This window comes from Alexandromys fortis, unplaced genomic scaffold (assembly GCF_014885135.2).
Source record: "Alexandromys fortis isolate MF-2015 unplaced genomic scaffold, M_Fortis_MF-2015_v1.1 scaffold_7, whole genome shotgun sequence".
NCBI classification, from domain to species: domain Eukaryota; kingdom Metazoa; phylum Chordata; class Mammalia; order Rodentia; family Cricetidae; genus Alexandromys; species Alexandromys fortis.
In genome coordinates this window covers 7,795,789-7,810,305 of record NW_026067920.1, presented here as the reverse complement: position 1 = coordinate 7,810,305, position 14,517 = coordinate 7,795,789, and the positions used below count along the sequence as shown (strand labels likewise).

Genomic DNA, 14,517 nt, shown 5'->3' with positions numbered 1-14,517 from the left:
GGTCGTGTTATAAATCAATATCCCAGGCTATGGGGTTCCGACCTCAGCAAGTCAGGCCCTGTCCCGGTGTGAAATGGTCCAGAGCTGCAGGGAGCATCCGAGTGTTCGGTGGGTCAGTTAAGGAATGTGGGTGTCCTAACTTACAGGAGTGTCCAAACATACTGCTAATAGCTGCTGGGGCCTCTTGGCTGCCTCCCGCCAGGTAGGAAGCAGGGCAGCCAGGGTGCTCTCCGTGTCCCTGGGCTGATGGAGGAACCTGGCAACTGGGACCTCAGACAGACCTAGGCCCCGCAGTGGGACGAGCATGTAGAGGTGGAGTTAAGTTGCTGATCTGCTGCGACAAAAACAGGGCTAACTTTGGGGATAGAGTCAAGGTTATAGGTTCAATTCCCAATACTGTGCAAAACATACGTCAGCAACGCTGCCCACGCACGCATACACGTCATGCACACACACAGATCCAGCACATACATGTATAGAACACCATGCATGCACACAGCATCATGCCTAAATACAAACAGCCTATCATGTACCCACACAAACACACACCTACTATGCCTCATGGAACATGCTTGAGTCCTACCCGTACCCTCCACTCTCAGCCAGTCCTTACAAAATGGGAAACTGAGGCCCACACTATGACTATGTATGTGCTTAAGTGGCCCCAACACTGAGCTGCGGCGATTGAGGCCCTAAGACCGATTCTGCCAGTCACTGCCAGAGTGTTCGCTCTGGGTAGGTGACATCTTTCTGGGTCTTAGGATCTCCATCTGTAAAACAGAGACACTGCACTTAGGGGGCGCCCAGAGAGTGCCCGGGCCCTGGGTTTCGTATCTGTAACTTGGACAACTTTGCCTGACCAGCATGGAGTGATGAAAAGCTTCAGGCAGGGCAGGATATGCGGGGTGAGATGCCCGGGACAATGGCACAGCTCAGGAAGCCTTTGTTGGGTCGATGGGCGGATCCTGCATGTTTCGGGAACCCGGTTCCTCAAAGATGTCAGAGCTGAGTGCCTCCGGGCGTGATTACTCAGGAGTGGTGGGTTCGGGTCTTGGCAGCTTGGGGGGACCGCGGCCAGAGTCTTGGTTTCCCGGTCTGTGGCTCAGGTGGGCACCTGGAGGGCGTCCTGGCGGGGGCGCGGGCGGCTTCCGGGTTGGCGGGGGCGGGGGGCGAGGGGCGGGCGAAGCCGAGCGCGCCCCCGCCCTGTTCAGCCCGGAACCGGCTCTGCGCGACCGCGGCAGCGGCGGGGACGACAGCATGGGCGGTCCGCGGGCCTGGACACTGCTCTGCCTCGGGCTCCTGCTCCCGGGAGGCGGCGCCGCGTGGAGCGTCCCGGGCGCCCGGTTCTCGGGTCGCAGGTAAGTCTCCCCTAGATCTGTGCAATCTCGGGACTGGGGCAGGGAACTGGACCCCAGCTCCGTGCAACCCCGAGCCTGGGAACAACCCCGAGCCTGGGACAGGGACCCGACCTCAGCTCCGAACAATCCCGGGACTGGGACAGGGAACAGGACTCCAGCTCCTTGCAACGCTGAAACTGGGACAGAGACCTGAACCCAACCAGCTCCTTGCCACACTGGGACTGGGACAGGGACCTGACCTCAGTTCCGTGCAAACCCGGGACTGGTACAGGGACCCGACCCCAGCCAGCTCCTTGCAACACCGGGACGCGGACCTGACCTCAATTCCGTGCAATCCCGGGACTGGAGCAAGGGACCTGTCTCCCACATTGGTGGCAGTCTGGGACTGGAGCAGGGGCTCCATCTCTCATCCCCATACCATAACTGTGGGGGCGGAGACCTAGGCGCCCGGTGCTCTGGAGAACCCGCTCACCTACCCGTGTATGAAAGGACAGACAGCCTCCCCTACTCCTCCCCTGAGATCCCAGAGCCCCCAGAAGATAAACCCCATGGCACTGTAACCAAAGCCCCTCGGGACTTCTGTGGGCCTGGCGCTTCAGGGATCTCCTCCCCTTTTCCCTGTTGCTGACTTTTTTTAGTGCCCCAGCTATTTATTTCGCTTGGAGGAAGGACTGGGGTGGAGTTTACACAGTGGGTCAGTGTCAGAGGCTCCCCTGGGACCTGGCATTTTGTTGGAACTCCAGCAGCCTGTGACTCTCTGCCGGCTTTTGTGGAGTGTTTCCCAGGACAGGGTCCTGTGGGGCCTTTTCTAGATGGTGTCTTTCAGGACTGAAGAATGAAGGAAAACCTGCCCCCATTCAATAGAGGAGCAAACTGAGGCCGGTGATAGCCGAGATCGGGCCTCGTGGGTGAAAGAGCTGGGCTTGATGGCAGAATTTGAACCTGCCCTGGCCCCTGCTCGGCCTGCGGTCCCTGCTTCTGTCTCCGGGACAGACAATGTGGACTAGCCTGGCCTCTTAGTCCTTTCAGCCTATTCACTGGCCTCCGGGGCCCCAGCCCCCTGCGGCCTCAGTCTTTCATTCCTTTCAAAAATTCCCCTTTCTCGGTGGTCAGAGGCCAGCAGGTCCCCGGGGAGCAGGTGACATGAGCAGACTCAGAGGGCAGAAGTGGCAGAGGCATAGGGACAGCCGTATGGCAGATGTCACAGCACCACCTACAGTGTACCAGCCTCAGCTGGTTTGGGCTGGCCCTCTTCCTACTTCTGGTGCCTCTAGAACCTTCCCCAGCTGCCATCCAAGGCTCCTTCTCTTATGTTTTTTAGAGAAACAGAGGTACAGAGATGACCTGTCCCAGCCCGTACAGCAAGCCCCCAAAATCCCAGATGCTGACTTGAGAGGGATTAGGAATTTGGGCTTCCCAGGGTCAGACGGGGTGATGGAAGAGAAAGCTTATGGCCATAGTCCCCACCAGCCAGCCCAGAGCCGCAGGGCGTCCTGTGTGGGGGGGAGCTTTGCCTGTGGGCAGGTCTCTGGTCTTCACTGGGGTCTGTTCCTCCATCTCTGTACAGACTGCTGTCACAAGGTCAGGGTCACAAAGCCCTTCCTGCTGTGCCCTCACCCCCGTTTTATAGACACAGGGCCAGACCATGGCCACGAGCCTCAGTTTCCTCTTTTGCTGTTCTTGTGTTTGAAGGTCTGTTCTGAGAGTGAAAACCAGTGCTGGCCACGTACGTGGATCCCCACTGTGACCAACTTTAAGTAGGGTAGGGACCTCAAACTGGAGTTAACTGAGGTCCTCGGCTGCCAGGGCCTCCCCCCATGGCCCTGTCCCAGCATCTTGGAGACAGCATGGGGATGTCGCGCCCGATCAGCCCTCCCTTCACTCCCAGCCAGGCGCCCCAGGCACCCCTTGGCAGCTGAGGGACGGAAGGCAGAAAAGAGGCTTTGTGCCTGAGGAGGGGGTGGCCTGGGAAGGCATCCAAGGGGCCACCCCCAACCCCAGGAATGTGGTGAGACTTCGGGCCCCCTACAGCTAGGGTGCCCAGGGGCTGTGCGGAGCTACCTTGGAACCTGTCGTTGTTGCCAGTCCCTATCCCCCACCTAGTAGGACTGCTATCTGCCCTTGTGACATCCCTCCCAGCCTCAGTCCCATTTCTCTGAATGGCTCCAGCCACTCACAGATGCCAGTTCTATGCCCACATGGCTAACCCCAGGCCTGTGGAACCCTGTGAAGACAGCATGATGCTGATGTCCTGGCCCCTCCTACTAGGCTGCCATCAGCTATAGCTGACTGACACCTCAGGCCAGGAGGAACTGTCCCCAGAGGTAGGGCTCACGGAGCACTTTGCAGGGAAGCTGCTTTGCTCTCCCCATTTGCAGATGGGCATAGCAAGGTCTGAGCCAGTCGGGACCATGTCCCAGGGTCACTGACAGCTGTAGGAAACTACATCACAGGACTGGAGCTGTACCCTGGTACGGTTCTGGTTCTGGCTCTTGTCACCCCACCCCCACCGGCCTGTCTCAGTTCTTTCCTCTCCTTTTCATAACGGCCCTTGGCCCCTGGCCTGCTTGGCTGCCTTCTGCAATTAGTTCCTATCGCTATTCCGAATCACAGCCCTGGGCCCTGAGGAGACAAAGTCCCCTGGGCCACTCCATACAGGCAGGTGCGCAGGTCCACTGGGAGGACAGCTGGGAGAACATCTGGGAGGACATCTGGGACGACCGCTGGGCTGGCCGCTGGGGCCAGGAGGAGCTGGTTTGGCCTGTTTTTTTTGCCCCTCTCAGTGGCCTCTGGAGGTTCTGGAGGTGCTGAGTGGGCAGAGGTGGAGGACCAGGAAGGGATGTGTTGTCTCCTTCCAGCCCTACCCATGACCCACCTCTCAGCCTTACCTGGCCTCTGGGCACCTCTGTCACCGGCCACACCTCAGGGAAGGCAGTCCTCAGAGACGGCAGGGTGTCTGAGTATTGGTTGCATGTCTCTCTCTGAAAGCCTTGGGTCTTGACTTCTCTGCCCAGGCTGCAGTGTTCTCGGTCACGCAGTCATTCAACAAACATCCCTGAGTTGAATTCTGTATGGACTTGGTCCTTGCCTATGCCCTCATCTCATGGGAGAGAATATAGCTTAGGACTATTGTGCGTGGCTGAGGAGACCTCAGTCTTGGCTGGACCTTGAAGGGTGAACAGGAATTACCAGAATAAGGGAGTGGAGCTCTGCAAATAGATCCTAAACAACAGAAGTGGAAAAGGGGCAGCCTGGCCCGTGAGTGCTCAGTAGATGTGAGCAGCACTGAGGATGGAAGCAACAGGGGTTGCAGGACAATGGGAAGTCATGGTGAACTTTGAGTTCCATGGCAAGCAGAGACCGTATTCAATCCATGCTTTGCAAAAAGCTTACAGGGACCACTGAGATGGCTCAGCAGGTGGAGGTGCTTGCCACCAAGCCTGATGACCAGAGTTCAATTCCAAGGACCCACATTAAAGAACAAACTGACTTCCACAAGTTGGGCTCTGACCTCCATTCACACACTTTGGCATACACACAGACGCATGCATATGAACACACACACACATGCATATGCATACAATATGCTTGCACATGTGCACACAAATGTACGTGCACATACATGCATACACATACATACTTACATGCACACATACATGCATAGGAATGCATACAATTATATACACACACACTTGCTCACGCACACAAATAAGATGTAAAAAACCAAACCTCCTGCTATGCCTGGAAGTGGGCGAGGTCGGAGCTTGGGCTTCTGCTCCTTCAGATGGAGGAGGCAGCTGCCGCTGACCTTGCACTCCTCCTGGCTTGAGTATCCCTTCCTGTATAAAATGTCTGGTCAGCTACTGCTCCAAGTGTCCACACAGGGGATTCAGGCAGAGTTTGGCATGTGGCAAATAACTGGGAACACTGTGAGTCTCCACAGTTCTCGGACTGCCCCTGCCTCATTCAGAGCTGGGGAGGGGTGGTATTCTCACGCATGCAGAGCATGGCTGGGTGTGCCGTGTGCCCAGAAGCTCAAATGCATGTGAGCCCTGCTGAGCCTGCCTCTGCCAGTTTGTGTGTGTGTGTGTGCACGGGTGTGCATGGTGAGACTATATGACACTGTTTGTGTGGAAACATAGAGGGCATGATCTTAGACTGTCCACAGTGTGTGTGTGTGTGTGTGTGTGGTGTGTGTGTGTGTATGCGTGTGAGTATGTGTATGTGTGTGTGCGTGAGTGTGTGTGTATGCGTGTGTATACGTGTGTGTATGTGTGTTTATCACACATGTGTAGAAGTCAGAGGACAACTTTGGAGAGTTGATTTTTTTCCCCCTTCTACCCTCACGTGGGTTCCAAGGATTCAACATCAGGCATTTGCAGCTGAGCCATTTGCCATTATATTTTAGTTTTCTGAGGTGGGAGTCTTGCGTTGTCATCTGGTCTAGGCCAACCGAGCCCCAACCTCAGCCTCCAGAGCACAGACAATGCAGGTCAAGCCACCACACCCATCTAAGGAGTGCCATTAATGGAGCCAACCGTGTTTCTCCTTTGCTTCCTCTCTCTTCCTGATGCTCAGAACCTGCTGTGGTTAACCCTCCATTCCCTACCTCCCTTAGCATGTAGAGTTAGGTCGCTGGTTTGTGCTTGTCCCCATCCGTGGATGCCATGTGAGAGGTCAGGTACTGCCTCGCTGATGCTCGTGTCCCCTCCGTGAGAGAGCTAGGATGCAATGTTCTAAGCACAGACGACTGACCCGTCAGGATGCCGAATTGCACACACACAGCTTACTATATGCTATGAGTATTTAAATGGTTCTCTACTAAGCCAGAAAGACGTCCTTCCATTTTAGAGAGGAAACTGAGACCCTGGGAAGAGAAGACAACATGTCACCAAGCTGGGGGCACAGAGTCAGATTTGAGCCCAAGAATGTAGCTGGCCAGGTCTGGCCTTTGATTCCCAGAGTCATTGGTTCTCATCTGCCCTGTGTGTTGGTTGAGACATGGTTTGTGGCTCTGTGAAGGCCTCAGCCTGGGAAGCTGCTGACCTTGGGCTCAAGGCCATGAAGAGTAGTCTGCAGGGAAGACAGCCCAGACTGAGAAAGGCCACCTGACACCATCTCCTCCTTCCTGAGCCCCAACAAATTGCTCTGGGCTCCTGACCCCAGGCAAGGCTGAGGGCTACTGAGCACCTGGAATGTCCCTGTCCCCTCCCTGCACCAGTCCAGCAGTCCCCACCCCCCACTCAGCTGCCCCAGCTCCACTCTACCTACAAGGAAGAGAAAGCTTCAGTCTGTGAGGCCGAGGAAGTGCCCTCATCCTCTGGGCCTCCCTGGAACCGACCAAGGAGAGGGAGGTCCAGGGAAGGAACAGCTGATGGATGGGATGGTCAGGCTTGACAGGAGCAAGAAAAGTGAGGGTCGTCACAATGCTGGGCATGGTTCAAACCTGGCACTAGTTTGAGCGGCTACAAGACCATGGCAGAAGGCTAGGCCTCAGCAGGCTAACCTGAGAACCGGCTCTCACACACAGCCCAAAGCTACGAAACAAGCGTCCTTCCAGACGGCGGGAGCTTGGAAAATGTCGCGTCGCATGCCTGTGGTCCCAGAGTTAGGAGGCAGAGGCAGGAGGATTGTTGAGACCAGTCTGGGATACCTAATGAGATCCTGTCTTAAATAAACAAAGAAAAATAAAGCAGAGGGAAAGAGCCTAGCCCACGCTCCGCTTCCGTGCACGTGTTCCTGTGTGTGCACAACCTTAAGATAAGCCCTGCTTGTCAAACCGCCTCTGGGGCCGAGTGCTGTCCGTCACAGACCCTGAGGGGAGCCTGCTTGTGACACTTGAGGCACGTGAGGAATTCTTCCTTTACTGAAGTTCTTGCACCCTGACGTAAGGGCCACTTCCCACATGGGGAGACCGAGGTTCTCAGTGGGTGGTTGTTGGCCTCAGTGCCAGCTGACCCCAGGGTTTGCCTCTTAACCCCTGACTGGAAATGTTTTTCCTAAGAAACAGGTGAAGATTGAATAACTTTGGAAAGGTATGCTTCTTTCTAAAAGGCTTCAACGGGCGGCAGGGGACCCCGGGGGGGGGCAGAAACTCAATGTTAGAGACCAGAAGTGAGGCAGAGCCGTGATGATCATGCCCTGCTCCATCTTGCCCCTGTAGCTCATTCCCTGAGGCCTCCTGGGAGCCCCTAGCATGGGGGTCATTAAGTTTTCTTATGAACTAGTGGCTCTGTAGCTACCACACTTAAAAGACACAGAACCCAGGGGTCTCCCTGCCTTGAGACAGGGCTCTGGAGAACAGCTGGTCCCCTTCACCCATCTGCTTGGAGTCCTGGGCCTGCCACTTGAACTTCCTTTCTGTGGGTCTGTCTTAGGAACTGGTGCTCCTACGTGGTGACCCGCACTGTCTCGTGCCATGTGCAGAATGGCACCTACCTCCAGCGAGTGCTGCAGAACTGCCCGTGGCCCATGGGCTGCCCTGGGAGCAGGTGAGTGGCACTGTGGTGGGGAAGGAACTGGCTCTTCTCGTTGGGGCACAGCACGGGCTAAGACCTGAGTGATTGCATGGAGTGCCCAGGAAGTCGGGGGGGGGGGCTCGGGATAGGTGAGACAAAGGCAGCATTGTGTAGGGGGGAACTTCAGGGCCTCTGCATGGAGGATCATGTTAGAGCTCTGACTGCACAGTGAGGAGCAGGCTAGTCCGTGGCCGCGGTGGTGAGTAAAGAGCTAAACCCAAGGCTGGAAGTGGAAGCCGACGTCACAGGAGAGCGGGAAAGTTGGTGGAAGGCTGAGCTGGCGCTCCTGGCTTTTCTCTCAGCTACAGGACGGTGGTGAGGCCCACATACAAAGTGATATACAAGACAGTGACCGCCCGCGAATGGAGGTGCTGCCCTGGACATTCGGGGGTGACCTGTGAGGAAGGTAGGAAAGCCTGGGACCTGGGACATTTGTGAAGTGCCTCCCGTCCAGATGATGCCTTCTGTCTTCTTCATGGTAACAGCTGGCCTCTTAGGGACCCAGGTGGCCTCACTCTTTCTAGTCGTACCATCCCAAGGCCTTTCTTCTAACGTGTGTGAGCCAGCTTTCCACACGTCTGTCTTAGGACAAAATACTTCATGCAATGCATTTACATGGCAATACGGTTTATTCTGGTTCACATTTGGAGCTTCCAGCCCGACTGGTTGTTTGGTCTTAGGGCTTTGGGCCTGTGGGAAGGAGAACATCTCACGGCCGACACAGAAAGGGCTGGATTGGGCGCTAGTGTCCCTGTAAGGGCATTTCTCAGTGGCCTAAAAGAATCCTGCTGGGCCCCACCTCCTTTCTCAAAGATAGAGGTTTTGGTAGCCCAGGTAAGTCTTGAACTTTCTTTTTTTGGGGGTGGGGGGAGTTCGAGACAGGGTTTCTCAGTCTTCGAACTCACTCTTTAGACCAGGCTGGTCTCGGACTCACAGAGATCTGTCTGTCTCCCGAGTGCTGGAATTAAAGGCATACGCCGCCACCACCCAGCTACTCTTGGACTTTTCTGTGTAGCCTCCTGCCTCCACCTCTCGAGTGCTGGGATTATAGTGTGTGCCACCATGCCCTAGTGCTTCATGCGTGTGGGGCGAACATTCTACCAGCCGAGCTCCATCCCCAGCCCATGGACCCAGCCTTTCCAAGGTCAACTAATAGTGCTGCCCTGAGGACCACAGGCTCAGCATCTCAGCTTATGGGATGTTCAATATCCAAGCTCTGCACTGGGGAGATCATCCAGATGTCTCCACAGGATAGCAAAGCCTAGACCACTTATCTGAGCCAGCTAGGAAAGGGGTACAGTGATCCCCACTCTGTGGTAGAAGAGTCTAAGACCCTGTGAAGTCATGGGTGCCCAGAGCTATGTGACAGACTTGGAACTGAAATGCTGTCTGCCTGGTTCTGTTGTCTTGGGTCTTTGGGGTACAGTCATCTGTGTTCCCCATGTGCAGAATGTGTCCCATCCAGAGGGACCCTTTCACACACAGCCCTTGTACGTGCTCAGCTTGGGGTGGCTCGGTGCTGGAGCCTGCAGCTCTCCCTGGGCCTTCCTGCCTCCTGTGCTGCTGCCTGCTTCACTGCATGGCTGAGCTCACAGAGCAGGTGTGAGATCAAGAACTTCATTCCCAGGCTTGGCCCTATTGGGGATAGAGTGGCCCAAAACCTGAGGCGCTGGCCTTAGCGCAAACAGGGACATTGAAAGTGGGGCTCTGCCTCAGGGGAGTGAGGAGCTGAGTGAAGCCGCCCTCCCCCAACTCATGACAGGAACTGAAGGCAGAGAGGTGGGGTTGTAGCCCAGAGTCCATTATGAGTGACATAGTGCTTGCTTAGCATATGTAAAGCTCTGGGTTCCATCCCTCACATGAGCTGACACAGGAGAAGATTTGCCAGTTCTGAGGCAGTGGTCTCAAGTGGAGCTGCAGAGAAACGGGGTGAGCAAGCCCTAGATCAGACATCCCCGCTGAGGGAACCGTGCAGTCAGTATGGGAGGGGTAGAAGCCTGGACCAGTGCCTTCCCCACCAGCAGAGAAGATGGAAGGGCCCCAAGGGTAAAGGAAAGCCAGCTGCTGGGGGCGGCTGCCAAGGAGACCACAGGGGTACTGTGGGCAAACCCCAAGATGTGGGAGGTCGGGTGAGGCGTTATCAGACAATGGCTACTGTGTCCCCGGGGCCCTGGTGAGCAGGTGAAGATAGAGCAGATGTGGGGGCAGAGACTGGAGGCTGTGTGCCAGGCCACTTCCAATGTTTCCCTCTGTCTCTGTGGGGCCTTCAGAGTCCCCTGGGCACCAGGTACCTGGGGTTTCCTGGCCAAGCCAGCTTCACCACCCACTGGCTGTGGAACCTTTAGCTCAGAACTCCCCAGGTATTATGCAAGAGCCCGGCCTGGAGGACTGCAGTCTGAGCACTGTGCCTGTTCAGAGTGCGGGGTCGGGGAGGGACAGGGTATGGTGATGCTCACCTTCAATCCCAGTTGTAGCACCCAGGAATACATCGTGAGACCCTATCTCAAAACAAAACAAAAACAGAGTATATGTGGGGGCATCAGTAAAGGGCACCAGGTTGTCGGGTGCATCCAAGCCTCAGGGTCCCCACCCGTAATAATGTTGAGTCTGAGAATGGAGTCTGTTTCCCCAGGTGTTCCTGGGGCAAGGTGGTGTCAGGCTTCACGGTGACGAATGGGATAGGAGGGCTATCCCACCTACAAGGCTAAGAAGAACAGAGGCCCTGTCCGAATATTCTGGAAAACTGTTGTGGGCACGGGAGTTGGGAGGTGTGGGGACATTGCTGGCTCACCGTGGGCTCTGCCCTTCCTCCCACAGCTGGATTTAGGCCATGTCCCCCCAGCTGCTTCCCCTGCTGTTGGCTGCTCCTGTGGCCATCCCACAGCTGTGATATGACCCTGGGTCCCAGAGCTTCATTTCCAGCTACAGAGGAAGGGAAACATTGCCATTCCAGAATTTTTTTTTAAAGTGGACAGTTGTGCCCGACATTTTTCATATACTCCAGATAAATCTTTCCTCTCTGCAGCCTATGCTGGGGGTGACCATGGTGACCCAGCAGATACAGGGAACCATGTCCTCACATATGGAAAGGGGACGTCCATGCTGTGACAGTAACATTGTTCATGACCTCCATGAAGGTCCCATGTTACAGATGGGGATTGTGAGGCTCAGAAAGGGGAAGGGACCAGCCTGGGGGTCACACAGCATAAAAGAGCCAGGGTTGAGATTCGCCCATCTTTTGGTCCTTCCAGACTTTAGGAGGAGGCAATATGGCTAAAAATGGCCTGGCTCAGGCTCTGCCTGGCCACCTACTTGTGGAAACAATGGATGAGAAAGATCCAAAGCCAAAATATACTACACAGGCAGGGCAGGCAGAGAGCTGGCACAGTGCCAGGGCCCTGGCTGGAAGAGGGGCCAGTGCCTAAACCTGTGCAGAGTGGGGGACTGCCCTTCCCTGCCCTTTCACTCCGTAACTCTGTTGCAGGGCTCCCTGAAGACTTACTGTCCACCAGTCCCATAGTCCAGATGATAAAAACTAGGCCCAGAGAGGGTGTGGGTCTTGCACAAGGTCACACAGTATGTAAGTGTTGTGACCCGGTTCTCTCCAGTGGCATCCTGCCTCAGCCCCTCCTGCAATGACAGTGACATGGGGAAGGAAAGCCACCAACTGTCCTCTGTCACCCACAGTGAGGCTCAGAGTAGGGAAAGCCAGGTCAAGCCAGCTCCGGAATGATCAGTTCTGCTGTAGCACAGCTGACCACTCCCCGAGGAGCTTGATCAGACGGGTGGGGTGCCGTGAGGCTGGCCTTAGCATCCCCAGACAGAAAGGTGGAGAAGCTGGGGCTCACCCTCTTCTGTTCATGGGTTCCCCAGAGACGTGTGGCCTCTGCTTCTCTTCTTTGGTTACTGCCTTCCAATATGTATGTCTCTCTCCTAGAACCTCCACGGCCCCTGTCCCCGACGGCGGGGAACCAGAGGTGGACATTCACTTCAGAGTCCACAGCCTCAAAACCTCAGAGCAGATGTGGGACAGGGTGTGGCCACGTCCTTCCAGGGCCCCTCAGCTTCTCCACTCTCTATGTCTGCCTATGCCAGCCAGGTGCCAGGTACAGAGCCAAGCCTCTGCTTTATAGGCTCAGAGTCCCGAGGGCTAAATATTCTGTCATCCCGCCCGTTTCTACCACCCATCCACTCCCATTCCTGTCTAGAAGGCTCAGCCAGCCCCTCCTCCCTGCTAATCCAGCAGGCCACTGCCATCCTACGTTCCCATAACACCCAGCTTCTCACGCACACACCCTTCACCCTGTGCCGCACTGGCTTTCTCCCTGCACCCTGTGGCCTTGACAGTGGCTAGCTGGTCTGCCTGTGACCACCTTGGTGCTCCGCGGGGAGGCTGACTAAGCTGGCCCCACTGCCAGTGTGACCCTTCAGCTCTAGTGCCTGGAAACGGGCCTGGCAGAGAGTGGGCATATAATGAATGAAACTCACCCACCCTGACCAGGCCAGGAACATAGCAAGCCTTCCCAGAGGCCCCCTCATTGGACCGGAGGTTTCTTAGAGCTCAGAGCCCCAGCTCTGACCCTAAGCCCTGACTTAGGCCACCGGCTGGCGGTCAGCAAATATTTACATCTGCAAAGTAAATTCACACAGGAGACATGACCCAGCGAGGAAGGTCTGTGTGGTCACCAAGCCATGTGGGCCTGGGGGGGTCAGATGTGAACCAGGAAGCCCCTCCCCCCAGCTCTGCTCTATCGTAGGAAAAGTCACAGGGTTGAGGGAGCCCAGAGACCCCCAAACTGCTTCTTCCTTTTTTCCAGTTTGGGGAAGGGTCGGAACCCAGCCCCCCTGGTCTTGCTGTGTGGACAGGGCAGAGACCTCCTCTCTGGGCCGTGGTGCTCTTCCATGCCCTGCTGTGTGGAAGAGCACTGGTACAGGAAGGGGAGCACGGGGCTAGAAACTGCAGAGCACACCGGCCTCAGGGGTCAGCACACTGAGCGATGAGCACTTTAGCAAGGCATTGGCACTGATGGGCAACCTGACCTGTTTAGGAAGGCTTCCTAGCGGAGGTGGCATAGGAACCATGGCTGTGGGAATTGGGGCGGGGGATGTATACATGCAGGCAGACAGTTGGGGACCTCCTAGATAGTGGGAAGTGCCCCAGAGTGAGTGGGATCTGGGGTTCTGAGACCAGCCTAGGGCCCTTCTAGTATACAATATGGGGCTGGAGGAGTCTTTCAGGGCAAGAAGGGCCTCAACCATGAGCCTGCTTTAGGGCTTCTGACCAAACACCAATGGGAGTGATGGAATATCTTAACCATAGCAGGACACCCCCACCCAACCCAAGCATGTGGTGCTAGAGTAGAAGCTGAGAGTCCTGCATCTTGTAGACAACAGGAAGTCAACTGAGACCCTGGGTCATATCCTAAGCATAGGAAACCTCAAAGCCCACCCCCACAGTGATGCACTTCCTCCAACAAGGCCATACCCACTCCAACAGAGCCACACCTCCTAATAGTGCTGCTCCCTATGATTATGGAGGCCAATCACATTTAAACTACCCCAGTGGGAATGGGACCTACGGCCTTGCTTGTGCTAGGCCAGCAATCCTCCCCTGAACAAACCACACCCCTAGCCTTACACCCAGACACTTTTCCCTTTTAGATTTACTTATTTTATGGGCTTTCTGCTTTCGTGTTTGTATGTGCCCAGATCTCCTGGAGCTGGAGCTACAGAGGCTTGTGAGCCATCATGTGGGTGCTGGGAACTGAACCCAGGGCCTCTTCAAGAACAAGCGCTCTTAGCCACTGAGCCATCTCTCCAGCTCCAAAATAATATTTTAAAAACAAATTTTATAATCTGGTTGTGTGTGTGTGTGCTCGTGTGCGTGCATACATGTGTATGCATGTACATAGACACATGAGAATGCGGGTATCCAAAGAGGCTATAAGAGGGTGTCAGATCCCATGGAGCTGGAGTTATAGGCAGTTGTGATCCAAACAATGAGGATGCTGGGAACCAAACTGGAGTCCTCTGAAGGAATAGCAAGCATCTTTTCTTTCTTTCTTTCTTTCTTTCTTTCTTTCTTTCTTTCTTTCTTCTTTTTCCTTTTCTTTTCCTTTTTTGGGGGGTTTTGTTTTTGTTGTTGTTGTGTTGTTGTTGTTTTCAAGACAGAGTTTCTCTGTGTAGCTTTGGAGTTTGGAGCCTGTCCTGTCCTGGAACTTGCTCTGTAGACCAGGCTGGCCTCGAACTCACAGAGAACCACCTGCCTCTGCTGGGATTAAAGGTGTGCGCCACCACTGCCCTGCAATAGCAAGCACTCTTAACCACAGCAGTCTCTCCAGCCCCACCTAAACAGTTTTGAGACTAGGTCTCTCTATGCAGACCAGGCTGGCCTCAAATTCCTGGTCATCCTGCCTCTGCCTCCCAAGTGTTGGGATTGCAGGTGCCCACCACAAGGTCCAGCTGAACTTACTTTGCTAACTGGAATTCACAATCACTTTGTGCTATTCTGTCTATACTGCTGCTCCAGGTATGTGTGTGCATGTATGTATGTGTGTGTACATATATGTGTGTATGTGTATATGCGTATATGTATACGTGTGTGTATGAATGTATATGTGGGGGTATGTGTCCAAATTATG

At 55.1% G+C, this 14,517-nt stretch overlaps 1 protein-coding gene across 5 annotated transcripts in view; it reads left to right on the top strand.

The window, feature by feature from the left end:
• The first annotated feature begins 902 nt into the window (after positions 1 to 902).
• Positions 903 to 14,517, top strand: part of Emid1 (EMI domain containing 1) — a 47,863-nt gene continuing 34,248 nt past the window's right edge. Inside the window, exons 1-3 of one of the 5 annotated variants that reach the window (XM_050141390.1) lie at positions 903 to 1,358; positions 7,736 to 7,849; positions 8,179 to 8,282. In XM_050141390.1, coding sequence (XP_049997347.1) covers positions 955 to 1,358; positions 7,736 to 7,849; positions 8,179 to 8,282 — 622 coding nt within the window. In that variant the 5' untranslated portion in view covers positions 903 to 954. The remainder of the gene's footprint in view (positions 1,359 to 7,735; positions 7,850 to 8,178; positions 8,283 to 14,517) is intronic. The other 4 variants (XM_050141393.1, XR_007591479.1, XM_050141392.1 and 1 more) reach the window with 4 other exon arrangements.